The 14,794-nt window shown below is 44.0% G+C and overlaps 1 protein-coding gene across 1 annotated transcript in view; it reads right to left on the minus strand.

Moving 5' to 3' along the window:
* The window catches only part of SRMS (src-related kinase lacking C-terminal regulatory tyrosine and N-terminal myristylation sites), a 64,250-nt gene that overhangs the window by 15,615 nt on the left and 33,841 nt on the right, over positions 1-14,794 (minus strand). The window contains exons 4-6 of the mRNA XM_040437356.1: positions 4,934-5,072; positions 4,689-4,847; positions 684-865 (exon numbers count right to left, since the gene is read on the minus strand). Of these exons, the coding sequence (XP_040293290.1) occupies positions 684-865; positions 4,689-4,847; positions 4,934-5,072 (480 nt within the window). The remainder of the gene's footprint in view (positions 1-683; positions 866-4,688; positions 4,848-4,933; positions 5,073-14,794) is intronic.

Raw genomic sequence — 14,794 nt, forward strand, 5'->3', positions numbered from 1 at the left:
CTTTGTATTGCAAGTCAGCTTCATTCCCTGGAACGGGACGGGGATGCGCCTAGGCCATGTGACCCATGAACATGACATCACTGGCCTAGAAAGAGGATGCAGCACTCACCGGAGCACAACGGTCTCTTCAAACAGCTGATTGGCAGGGGTCATGGGTGTCGGACACCCATCGATTAGGTACTGGTAACCTGTCCTGAGGGTAGGTCATCAGTATTAAATACTTAGACAACCCCTTTCATTTTTTTTTGGTATAGAGCTCCAAATCCTCTGCTTCCCTTCATCAAGTCATTAAAGGGTTAACTGACAAACCTCTGCCTGCAGCTGACACTAGTGGGAACTCTCAATCAATGAACTTAAAGGGAATCACTAGTTTTATGTTGCCCTGATATTTAGAGAATGACAAGCCAACATTTAGGAAGTGACTCTGCGTTGTGATCAGGGTCTCTGTCACCTGCTTAGATTCTCTTTCATGGAAGGTGTATAAATCTTTCTGCAGTAGACTCCCCCTAGTGGTGGCTAGATGCAGGCAGAAATTAATATCTCAATATGACAGGAAATTGGGTTTTGAGCTAGAGCTGAGAACAATGTAGTTATGACTCCTGTAAAGGTATGCCATGGCCAGCTTCCTGATATACAAATACACACCCACAAAACTTTGGTAGGACAGGGGTCTTATTAATAACCTTAAGTAGCCGAGCCAATCCAAAATCAGCAATCTTGCAGATAAGGTTTTCTCCAACTAGAACATTTCGTGTGGCCAGATCCCTGTGGACAACTTGTTTCTTTTCCAGATATTCCATACCATCTGCCACCTGGCAAATCATCTGAAGAAAGTCAGCATTTTTTAGTCGCTTGCCTTCAGGACCTGCAAAGACATGAACTTTGGTCATCTTTTATAGTCACTTAATAAAATCCATTAAAGTCCATGTGCCACCCTCTTCTCTCAAGCTCTTAAAAATTCTGTTCAGATGTTTTGTGCCCACTTTACCAAAGGGTTGTCTCATCTGAATCTCAAATAGAGCTAGTTATGCAGGGATTTAAACCCTTCATTACTATACTGGTGTATAACGTATGTGGTAAAATGAGATGATTCACCACTGAATATTCTTACAATAAGGAAATCAACATCATTCAAACCCACAGCGTATTCACAGCACACCACCATTATGTACTGAAGGGAGACTTCTAAGGCTACTTTCACACTTGCGTTAGGAGCGGATCCGTCTGGTGTCTGTACAGACTGATCCGCTCCTATAATGCAAACGCTTGCATCCGTTCAGAACGGATCTGTCTGCATAACTGTTTATTTCAGATCTGATTTTTCACTTCGGGAAAACTCAGATCCGACAGTATATTCTAAACACAGAAGCGTTCCCATGGTGATGGGGACGCTTCAAGTTAGAATATACTAAAAGAACTGTGTACATGACTGCCCCCTGCTGCCTGGCAGCACCCGATCTCTTACAAGGGGCTGTGATCCGCACAATTATTGTGCGAATCATAGCCCCCTGTAAGAGATCAGGTGCTGCCAGGCAGGAGGGGGCAGACCCCCTCCCTCCCCTGTATTAAATGTGACCAGTGCGGCCCCCCTCCCTCCCCAGTATTAAATGTGACCAGTGCGGCCCCCCTCCCTCTATATTCATTGGTGGCCAGTGCGGCCCCCCCTCCCTCCTGTCACGGCCATGCCCATGACCGTGACTCCTTTACCGCATGCGGTTGCCTGCGTTTTTGTATGGGCGTTCAACCATGGGTGAGGGCCGCTTGTCTGTGGCCTCACTTGTGGTTGCCGCGGGCAACCAGTGTTTTTAGCAGCCTGAGCGTCGCTTGGCAGCTTGCTGCCCTGGCATGCGGTCACACCTAGCAACCTTTTGTTAGGTGTGTGTGTTGTGTGCACCGTGTGGTATGTTATTGTGTGCACGTCTCCTATTAGTGGTGTTTTCCCTTCCCTGGTGTTGGAAGGGTTAATCTCCTTCCTAGTGTGTGTGCACTGGGTGTGTCCGTTTGTGGGTGTGGCTGCCTGGGCTATAAAGCCTCAGTTTAGACAGACTTCTGAGGGGTACTCCAGCCTTGTAAGCTGGAGGAACTCTCCTGGTCTTTTCCATCTGCCAGTGTGGGCCACCCTTGTGATCATAAATTGTGATACACTATGTTATGTTATGATCAGTTGATTTGTTCCTGTTGTATATTTGTGCAGCTATGGATCTGGGTTCCTGTGTGTGGTTGTGTGTTTGCTGGGTTCATTGAATCTTGTCTGGACTTCAGCTTGCCTGCACAGGGATCCAGTCAGCAAGGCTGTGGCAGGTAAGTGGAACTAGTTCACATTACCTGCCATATCCATAGGACTGTTTGTGTTCCCCCATTTTCCCAACAGCTTGGCCGTTGAGACTCCTGCTCCTCCGTGCCTAGGAGGAGTGGGGCGTCTTACTCTGACTCCTAGCGCAGGGACCGGACGGAGGGTGAGTTAGGGATCCGAGGTTCCTGCGCATGGGTCCTCCTACCTTTAAGGTCGGCCCATGCAGTTAGGAGTTAGGGTCAGGGTAGGGACGCTGTTAGGAGGTGACCTGCTCCCTATCCTGTTCTCCTGGCCGAGTAGGCCATAACATGACCAGGCTTTACACGGCTGAGGATTTCCCCCATCCTCAGTCGTGACACCTCCCCAGTATTAATTGTAACCAGTGCGGCCCCCCTCCCTCTATATTCATTGGTGGCCAGTGCGGATTCCCAGTATTGTGACCAGTGCGGCCTCCCCTCTTCCCCCCCCTAATTAAAATCACCCCCCCCCCCCCCATCAGTGGTGGCAGCGGAGAGTTCCGATCGGAGACCCAGTTTAATAGCTGGGGCTCCGATCGGTTACCATGGCAGCCAAGACGCTATTGCAGTCTTGGCTGCCATGGTTACTTAGCAATAAATAGAAGCATTATACTTACCTGCGAGCTGCGATGTCTGTGACCGGCCGGGAGCTCCTCCTACTGGTAAGTGAAAGGTCTGTGCGGCGCATTGCCTATGGCACAGACCTGTCACTTACCAGTAGGAGGAGCTCCCGGCCGGTCACAGACATCGCAGCTCGCAGGTAAGTATAATGCTTCTATTTATTGCTAAGTAACCATGGCAGCCAAGACTGCAATAGCGTCTTGGCTGCCATGGTAACCGATCAGAGCCCCAGCGATTTAAACTGGGACTCCGATCGGTACTCTCCGCTGCCACCAATGATGGGGGGGGGGGGTGATTTTAATTAGGGGGGGGAGAGGGGAGGCCGCACTGGTAACATTTAATACTGGGAATCCGCACTGGCCACCAATGAATATAGAGGGAGGGGGGCCGCACTGGTCACATTTAATACTGGGGAGGGAGGGGGGCCGCACTGGCCACTAATGAATATAGAGGGAGGGGGGCCGCACTGGTCACATTTAATACTGGGGAGGGAGGGGGGGCCGCACTGGCCACCAATAAATATAGAGGGAGGGGGGCCGCACTGGTCACATTTAATACTAGGGAGGGGGGGGCCGCACTGGCCATCAATGAGTTAAATACAGGAGGGAAGGGGGGGTCTGCCCCCTGCTGCCTGGCAGCACCTGCCAGGCAGCAGGGGGCAGTCATGTACACAGTTCTTAGTATATTCTAACTTGAAGCGTCCCCATCACCATGGGAACGCCTCTGTGTTAAAATATACTGTCGGATCTGAGTTTCACGATGTAACTCAAATCCGATGGTATATTCTAACATAGAGGCGTTCCCATGGTGATGGGGACGCTTCAAGTTAAAATATACCATCGGATTGGAGAAAACTCCGATCTGATGGTATATTAATAGGGACTCCTGACTTTACATTGAAAGTCAATGGGGGAAGGATCAGTTTGAAATTGCACCATATTGTGTCAACGTCAAACGGATCCGTCCCCATTGACTTGCATTGTAACTCTGGACGGATCCGTTTGGCTCCGCACGGCCAGGCGGACACGAAAACGCTGCAAGCTGCGTTCGGGTGTCCGCCTGCTGAGCGGAGGCCAAACGGTGCCAAACTGATGCATTCTGAGCGGATCCGCATCCACTCAGAATGCATTGGGGCTGTACGGATCCGTTCGGGGCCGCTTGTGAGAGCCTTCAAACGGAACTCACAAGCGGAACCCCGAACGCAAGTGTGAAAGTAGCCTAATAAGAATGACAGATCTGTCAACAGCAGTTTATTGACTATTTCTATCCCCAGGCACCCAGAGCAATTGCAAACAGCCCAAATGAGAACAAGGTGAAAGCTGTAGCCCTTCCGAAATAAAGCTTTCTTCTAGTCCTTAACACATATATTGATGATGATTGCTAGCACTTGAACTTTCAAATACTATGAATATAAATATTTAAGAATACTTACAACTCCAATTAGGTAATGATCTGAGCTTAGAAGCTATTAAGGTGCTATTGATAAATGACCCTAAGCAAACCCCCATTATGTGTTAAAATTGCAAAACAGAGTGAAACAATAAGAATATGGAGTCTGTCAACAGCGACTTGCTGACTGTTTCCATCCAGGCATTTACAAGTCTTCACACAGGCACAATCATGACAAGGTATATATTAGAAAGATTCACTCTGTCTCCTTGAGCAGTGAATGAATGGTAAGACAGTTAGTTTACTCCTAAATGTACTGGAATCTACTTGTCTCTTGCCTTAAAGACATTATTGTCATCTTGCCTTACCTTTCAAGTATTCATTTAGGTTTCCTTTGACCATAAGCTCAGTGACAATGTAGACAGGTTCTCCAATTGTGCACAAGGCCAGCAACTGGATGAGATTCCTGTGACAAATATTCTTGAGAGCATGTATCTCCTTTTCAAAGTCACTTCTGTTGAGGTCATCTGTAAGGAGAAGAACACCCTTTAATATGGACATCTCCCGATCTTCATCTCATTGCCATAACTAATTAATTTTGACAAACACCAACCTTCCTTGAAGGTCTTTATGGCTACTTTTACCGTGTCATTCCAGACGCCTTCATAAACTTCTCCAAAAAATCCTTGTCCTAACTTTCTGACCAGCTCGAACTCCGAACGTGACCTCTCCCAGGTTTGAGTAAGGTCAATCTAGAAGAAGATGGTAGAAGATTTAAGTCAATATAACATTGCAAGACTAGTGCTAAATGAGACATATACCAGAGACACAAAGCAAAGACTGTGGGAGAAATCAAACACAGCATATGTCTACTTCGACCATTATCTCCTTTTGAGTATCTATGAGACCGTGATTTAAACACTACAAACATCTGCAGGGGCCACTGTCCCACCAGAGCTTCAGAGGATTATTTGGTGGGCCAAGGCTCTGACATGATAATGTAGACACCTACTCTGGAGTTAATGAGGATTGGTTCACAAATAACCTTTAAGACCTTAAAGGGGTATTACCATCACAGACAATGGGGACATATCGCTAGGATATGCCCCCATTGTCTGATAGGTGTGGGTCCCACCTCTCGGACCCGCACCTACAATGAGAACAGAGCAGGGAAATTAACGGAGGGCGCACTGCGCATGCGCAGACGCCCTCCATTCATTTCTATGAGGTTGCCGAAAATAGCCGAGCGCTGGCTAGGCAATTTCCGTCTGCCCCATAGAAATGAATGGGAACAGGGGCCGCGCGTGCGCGGTGCACTCCCATTCACTTTTATGGGAGCAGTGGGGAGCAGCGCTTGGTGGTGGACGGACCCTGGGAATTCCGGGGTCCTCCAGCCACAGCTCTCCCCGCTCCGTTCTCGATGTAGGTGCGTGTCCCTATCAGACAATGGGGGCATATCCTAGCGATATGCCCCCATTGTCTGTGATGAAAATACCCCTTTAATATACTGTCACTGGAACCAATGTTAGAGTGTTGAGCTTCACTTTATACACTCCTCAACATGTAAATTGCAGCACCAAGAAGGAAAAGTCATGGAATTATGAAAATCACAGGGGTCGATAGACATGTTAATGATATGCAAATGATAAAAAAAAGGAAGCAAAATGTTCAAAACATATTGATTTATTCAATATTGAGTATGAGCGCCACATGCAGAAATACACACACATTGGCATGCTGTCAATGAGGTTATTAATGGTCGTCTGAGGAATGTTCTGCCACGCTGAATACACTTGAACACACAAATCATCAAGATCCGCTGTTAGAGGTTCCTTTTGTAATTGCTGACCAATGACGTCCTAGGTATTCTCAAAGGGAAACAAGTGCAGAAATGTTACAGACCATAGTAGCACATTTAAGCCACGCAGGCAGCGCACAGTAGCATGATCAACATGTTGCCTGGCATTGTCCTTTTGAAAAATGGCCCCTAGGACACTTTAGAGAAATAGCAGTACCACTGGTTCCACAACAAAACAATTTAACGCTAAGCTCTTAGTGTACCTGAAATGAAGACTAGTGAGGTCCGACTACCATACATTATACCACCCCACATCATAATCTCAGGAGTAGGACTGGGGTGACGTTACCTAGTGAAGACCTCATCATGATGTTACCCACGTGATCTCCAGACCAATCTCCAGCTATCTTTACATCCAAGACAAAAGCGGGACTCATTGCTGAAGAGGATAGACCTCTATTCCAACCTCCATTGCTGTCTTGCTGTGCACCATGATAGCCTTTGAGAGCGGTAGTGTGAGGTCAATGGAACACCTGTAGCTGGACGTATATCTCGGAACCCAATGTTTTTCAAACACCTTCTGATGGTTTATATAGACACAGTTTGCCGCCCTAGCCTTTGAATGTGATGTCCAATTTCACTTGTGTAACACCCCACAGTGGTGTTACCACTTCTGCACCTTGCTACTATCTTTTATGGTCTAACCTGTATGTCATCTATATATTTATTTCCAGGTTTCTCAACACAGTTATGTAACTGTTCATGTAATGTGCCTGGATCACCAGCAGGTGGCAGCAAACATGGCAGAGCTATAGTTAGAATAGAACTCACCATTCCATTTTCCCCCTCTTTGGTCAGAAGTGGGACAGTCCTGCTTGCTACCAAAAGGAGGTAGGGCAGTTCTGGTTTGTGCTGGTTGAGACTCCATGTTGGAGCTGCCAGGATTCTAACCTATTCCTTGGCTGAAGATAAGTCTGACTTAATAGTGAAGTGCAGCATAAAGAAGAAGCCAAGTTACCTGGTCAGCTTGTCAGTACAGCAGAGTGAGAGAAGGATAGAGCAGAGTTGAGTTTGCCTGCCAGTTTAATGCTAAAGCCTGCTGGAACCTAGACAAAGCCTGAAAGTGTTTGGAGAAACGTTTATTCAAGTAAAGCTGCCATTTAACTTCATCTCAAGGTCTGGACTCAAGTTATTTCTTCAAATCCTTCAATTATTCCCCCTATTTATTGCTTCAGGGCCCAAGCCTGGGGTCCAGCCGTATGCAGGTAGGAGCACCATGATATAAAGAGACATTTTAGGCCGCAACATACCACTTGGCATTTCCTACTCCTGGGACGCGGTATAGAGAGGGACCTGGGGGGAGACACCTGCTGCACTTGCAGTACAGAATGCATTACTGTGTCATTCTTCTAATCTGTGCACCTCTTGCTGTCACTCCAATTTATCATTGTTCTCCCAATCAGCAGGACATGCAACATTGAACAGTGCTGACATCTCAGCTTAGGCGTGTAGAGATCTGCCAAAGTTATAAACCAAGGTATCTCATTTCAAGTATTCTGTCCTTCTCAGTTTGTGACAAGTGGCGATAACTGGCATGTCAATGAACAGTAGACATCACACAATCATCCGACAGGATTTGATCAGACTTTTTAGGTTTCATGTGGCAAAAAAAACTTTGCTTTCCATCTGGCTTCTATGTCCCTGGAGCTAGCTGTTTGAAAATATGGTCATCTGCAGATCTTAATGACACTTGCTGCTTCCTTGATTTGCATCAGCTTATGGCTTGTCCTTCTTGGTGCTGCAATTTCAATGTTGAGGAGGGTAGTTGCAGCATATCAGTCTATGCCATTTGAATGGAGATACTTCCTTCCGAATATAATCATGAGTGGACAAGCCATTGCCTCCCAGTAAACCAACACACTCTGTGTTGCTGATTGACCCTGCTCTTCCTAAAAGAATTATTGGGTGTTAATATTATTTACGTTGTTATTTATTTGTATTTATTTATATTGTCCCAACAAAAAACTGATATCACTCAATGGGGGAGATTTATCAAAACTGGTATAAATGAAAACTGGGTTAGTTGCCCATAGCAGCCAATCAGATTCCACCTTTCATTTTTTAGAGCGCTTTTAGAAAATGAAAAGTGGAATCTAATTGTTTGCTACGGACAACTGAGCCAGTTTTTCTTTACCCCAGTTTTTATAAATCTCCTCCAATGTCTTCATTGAAGCCAACAATTTAAATTCTAAATTAACTTGTCAGTATGCTTTTACTGATAGGGGAAGAAATCAGAACACCTAGAGTAACCGTCCGTGCAAACACAGGGAGAGCATGCAAACTCCATGCAAATGTTCACCTTGGTCAAATTCAAACCCAGGAACCCAGAACTAAAGGGCAACAGTGCTAACCACTACACCACCTTAACATCAAGACACCAGACCACCACACCAGCTCTGTTCTAATTAAAAGTGGGCATACAAATGAAATTATTTCTGAACCATTATACACATTTATAGACAGCTGAGGGTATATGTGCTTTCAATGGGGAGAAGGGATAAGCTGCTACTAGACACTACTAGCGGTTTATCTGACATGAGAAAAAAGAATTGAAAATGTGGACATTCAACATGACGGGGAGAGTTGGCAACCCCCTGTAAACATAATGGTGTATTTGTCTGTTAGGTGTATGGTCATCTTATGGCAGGTCACTTTTCTGTACATCAGCGCACTCACTGGAAGAAGATTAATCAGGATGCTAATTAATGTAGTTTGTAATGCAATCTTAAAATGGCCTCCAGGTGGTGCTGTGCTCCAGTATAGAAAGCATATGTTCTGCATAGTGTGTAGATAATATGACAAAGACAATACTGTGTACTAGCTTTGCTAAATAGATTCACAGTATTAGCTTGTACACAGTATTAAAGTTTAAGGCATATTTTATGTAGCAGGTAAATAATTTCATATTCTGGTGTAATATTGTGCTGTAAAATACACATACAAATCAAATAATAATAATAATAATATATTTCCAGCTGGTAATATTTGTATCTTAAATACAGTACCTATTGTGATACTGACCCCCTGAGTTCAAGAATACTTCTATAATACTGTTCCCAGTGTGTAAAATTTTTAGCTGCTATAATACTCATAAGTAGTATCATATGTAGTAACTACTATAATACTGTCCCTTATGTACAAGAATATAACTACTACAGTATTGTTCCTTATGCATAATAATACTATAAAACTGCTACCCTATGTAAAAGAATATCACTACTATAATATAAAATTCTGTTACAGTACATGTGTACAGTACTGTAATGGTAGTAGAACCACTGTGCCAAGTAACCAGTCTAACATTGGGCCAAACCCTAACACAGTTATTCTGGTGCCTTCCCAGTACTCTTTAACTCCTGTACAGGGATGTGGCCTTTGCTGCTGGTTAGCGACAGCTACCTCCTGAGATGGCCCCAGTATACTTGGTAGCTGACCTACTGAGGTCAAGAGACACTGGGGACAAAACCAGAGACACAGTCCTGGTACTAAACATGGAGTACTGTCAGATGAACAGATCAGGAGCCCATGCAGAAAGACTCAGGAACCTCTTCACACTTCGTAGGTGCTGCAGGAACCCGTTTGTATTCAGAAAGAGCAAGGCACACTGGCGAACATACCCAGAATGCACAAGAGCCAGACATGCAGTGAAGGAATTTGGACAAATGGGGGGAGATTTATTAAAATTAATAGAATGGAAAACTAATAGTGTTGAGCGAGCACCAAAGTGCTCATGTGCTCTGGCAAAACACATCGGTATGCTTGTGTGTTCTACCTAGCACAATGGAAGTCAATGGGAGAACCCTAGGCACCCCCTGCTCGGAAGAGAAGAGGGTGTCTGGTTCATAAAAAAGGGTAAGAAATTGATGGAAACCCAATCAATTTGGTTTGGAAACAGCATTAAGAGGATAGCAGGATGCGTCTTAGACACCTATTATGTACGACATACAATAGACAACCACAAAAAGGCTATATGCCAAAAGCTGGGTATGTGCAAGCCATCAATCTATCCATGAGAAAGATAACAGCCAGCATACCTTACAATGGCAGCCTTGTGCACTATGAGATATTCCAAACCAGCTCTTATCTGACTGAGAACCAGTAAACCTCAAAGTAATTTTGAATCTGTTGGATGGCTTGGGTGGACCTGCACACCTAGATCAATATCATTAGGGCGAAAAAAAAGTTTTTTGATTGTCCTAACATAATATTCAAAAACCTTTCTATATAGTTTTGTCATGTAAAAACTCATTTGCATAAACATAGGCATATGGGAAAGACATGCAAATGAGCAGAATCTGCCTTGTTTTTTAGCTGTCATAAGACTATGAAAACCAATAGATAGCGCTATTGAGTTATGAACAGCGCCATCTATTGGTTTCACAGTCTTATGACAAGAGTAGACTAATAGTTTTGTCAGAAGACTATGAAACCAATAGATGGCGCTGTTCATAACTCAATAGCGCCATCTATTGGTTTCATAGTCTTCTGACAAGAATATTAGACTATGAGTCTTTTGCCAAGCTTATTAGTGTAGGCTTTTGCATGGAAAATTCACAATAAAAATTCACGATTTTCTCAAGAGCAGGGAGTGCCTGGTTTGATGCTCGGGTCTCCCATTGACTTTCATTGTATTAAATTGCACTCAAGTATTCAGCCGAGGACTCGAATCTGACGCTCATAGCGATGTTCGAGCCGAAGAGCAGTTCAGCCGAGCATGCTCGCTCAACACTAAAAATGAATTTAGCTGCCCATAACAACCAATCAGATTCCATTTTTCTTATTTTCCAAAGGAGCTCTGAAAAATTAAATATGGAATCTGATTGGTTGCTATGGGCAACCAAGCCAGTTTTCCATTACACTACTTTTGATAAATCTCCCCCATGGACTGAAGCCGGCACACATAGACAGACAGATAAGCTCCATACCGACTGTAGCAAAGCACATACAATCCAAGACAAGGTCAAGCAGAGTACATAGAAAGAAAGATATGATTGCACAATCAGGGCAGTTCACGGCACTCAAGAAACATCCACCAAACGGACACAGAACTCGGGAATATATGGTAGACTTAATAAACACAATGGGGCACATTTATTAAGACCAATGTTTTAGACGCCGGTCTTAATATCCCCTATAGCTGGTGGTGGATCTGCCGGAGTTATGTAGAGGCGCTGGCCTCTACATAACTTCAGAGGATCCTCCGCTACTTCTAAATGTTAGACAGCTTCCTTGCTGTCTTATATTTAGACCATTTTTTATGCCTAAAACAGGCATAGAAAATGATAAATGAGACAAACTGGACGACCCTTCCCACGCCACGCCCACTTTTTTTAGATCTGGTGTGAGAAATCGCAGATTTCGACAAAAATGATCTTTGCGCCACAATCTGCACCAGAAATATGCCTTATTTAGGTGTATTTCTGTTTAATAAATGACCCCCAATATTCAAACAAATGCAGTCACACACAGGATGGAAAAGAGTTACCCTCGCACTACCAAACTGAGGAGTAGTACAAGCACATTGGCACAATTCACACCAAAACTAACCAGGACTAGGATACACAGCTCAGTGGCACATGAACCACCATTGAAGAAAATGGCAGAAGTCCAAACCCACAAGCAAACAACGCCGACATGGATGGTACAATGGTACAAGTGAAAGACTATTATAACACACCAGATGTATACCATATGAACACCGCATAATACTGCCCCCTATGTACAAGAATATAAGTACTAAATAAAAACTGCCTTCTATGTACAAGAATATAACTACTAAAATATTGTCCCCTATGTACAAGAATGTGACTACTATAATACAGCCCACCTATGTACAAAAATATAGCTATTATAATACTGCCTCCTATGTACAAGAATATAAGTACTATAATACTACCCATCAGTGATGGTCAGTTCGCAGTGTTCTCCAGCGAACACATGCGGGCTGCCATCTTTAGTAAGGTAGACTCACCCGTCCGGAGATGCACAGGTAAGCCCTTACCTGTGCCTGTGCCGGGACTTGTTCGGAAATCAAATGCAGTCACAGGGAGCAGGCAGTTCCGAGAACAGCCGCCGGGGGCCTTCATCGGGCTGTTCTCGGAACTGCCTGTTCTCGGTGACAGCATTTGATTTCAGACCGGCTCCGGCACAGGCACAGGTAAGGGCTTACCTGTGCATCGCCGGACGGGTGAGTCTACCTTACTAAAGATGGCAGCCCGCATGTGTTCGCTGGAGAAAACTGCGAACTGACCATCACTGATGGGTAGTATTATATTACTTATATTCTTGTACATAGGAGGCAGTATTATAACACTGCGAACTGACCATCACTGCTGCCCATATGTAAAAAAATATAACTATTATAATACTGACTTCTTTCTACAAGAATATAACTACTATAATATGTCCTCCTATGTACAAGAATATAACTAGTATAATGATCACTTACAACAAAATATTACAATATATCACAATAAAATCATAGGGAAAAATAAAATAAAAAATGAAGTTACCAAAACATCATGTACATGAATCCTCTTCAAGTATACAATATTTACATTATTTACCAGGTCTTTCTTATATACTGTCTTCAGACTTTCTATGATATTATACTTGACATTATTCCAGGAGATGAGTTCTTTATTAATGACCATACAGCAACGCGCACACCACAGATGGTATGTGTTCACCACATTTATTACATAAAGAGAACTTTTGTGATATGCCCTGAGCTGCAGCGGGAAGTCTTCTCTCATTAGTTGAGGGTATGGCTGCTCTATTACATGGGGGTAACTGCAAGGCCAGGGACACGGCCTTCAATACCTGTGTAATGAATGGACACGCTGATAGGAGATGCTGCATTATCTCTACAATCCGATCACACTTTTCTCTAAAACATGATCTGTCTGATACATTTTGGCACTTCACATTGGCTCTTATATACATCTTGCTATGAAATGTCTCCCATGTGAGAAGGTACTGTAGGATCCTGTAATATTTTTGCAGCCTGCTTTACATCTAGATTTGGGGCATCATTCAGCTGTATCTGGACCCTAAACTTAGATATCAGCAGGTTGTTGTATGTCACCTTCTTATTGAGCAATTTGTCTTCATCGTACAGGATCCTCCACCTAATGATCTTATTGATGATATGAAATCCATACCAAGACACATTATTCTTAATGAGCCCTGAGTTCCAGTTAATGGGATGACCTACCGACCACACAGACACAAACTGCTGGATCTGACTCCTGAGCAGACAGCACCATAGCTACATCTTCAAAGTCTTACAAAATGAAAAATTTCTCATCAAAATCATCAAATTAAAGAAAAGCTCTGGGCAGGGCATTGAGAGTCCAACCTCCCTATAGGGGAGATAGACAATGTTCCTCCTGACCACGCTCACCCTGCTACCCCACAAGAAGTGGAAAAAGACATTGATTAGTCTGACACTGGGAACACCACAGAAATATAAAGGAAGAGCAGAAGTACTGTAGGAATCTCCTCATCAGGAGGATCTTCTTCTCATACATCAGCTTCCAACGCTTCCAGCTCTGCACCTTTTGCCAACTTCTCCTCCCAGTTCACCTTTCCTTCATCTACTACTCAAACACAACTCTCAGTATATTAATTTTGTCCTGAACTGTCCTGAAGGGCACAGAGAAGACATTGCTGTCATTCCCCAGCCACAGCGCCTCACTCTTCTCCATGTTCACCACCGAATTAGACACTTTGGAGAACTCTTCTATTTCTTGTTCTAGTTCTGTGGAATCAGCTCTAGAAGACACCATGAGCGTCACATCATCTCCATAGGTGCAGAACTTTATATCTTCCACTTTTTCCTGAAGATGACATCTCAGCCTTTGAAAATCTTTATTATTCAGCAATTTGCTCAAGAAAGGATCGACACTAAAGACATATAAGGCCACGCTATGAACAGCACAAGCAGAGCATTGAATGTTAGCAGGCTATTATAGCTAAATTATAAAGTACATGGAAGATATACTATATTGGACTGTAGTATTCAGGTTGAATTGCTGTGTTGGCACTTTGTGATAAATATGTGGGTTTTGGGTTACAGTTTGGGCACTCGGTCTGTAAAAGGTTCGCTATTACGGTCCTAGGTGGTAATTAATCAGAAGCTGGCTTACAGCCTCATTATAGAGAACCTGAAGCCATTGTACAAAGCGAGGAGGAAGGCCATACTCCATCAACACCTAGTACAGGTAGCCATCATAGAATTTATGAAAGGCTTTACTCAGGTCTAACCCTACAATATACACTCCTTCCCCATGCTGTCTCATGTATGTCATGGCTTCTCTGACCAGTAGTAATGAGCAGAGATGGACTGGGACAATAAAGTGGCCCTGGACTTCAGACAGACCGGCCCACTTTATTTTTCCCAAACACACTCAAAAAAAAACATAAGTAAAAACATTCCACTGTAAGTATAAACAGGTTTTACTTATGGGGGGATCTGTGGATGACACTTATGGGGGGGGGGGTCTGTGGATGACACTTATGGGGGGGGGGTCTGTGGATGACACTTATGGGGGGGGTCTGTGGATGACACTTATGGGGGGTCGTCTGTGAATGGCGCTGTTATGGAGGGGATCT

The sequence above is a fragment of the Bufo bufo genome, chromosome 6 (assembly GCF_905171765.1).
Source record: "Bufo bufo chromosome 6, aBufBuf1.1, whole genome shotgun sequence".
In the NCBI taxonomy this organism is placed as follows: Eukaryota; Metazoa; Chordata; class Amphibia; order Anura; family Bufonidae; genus Bufo; species Bufo bufo.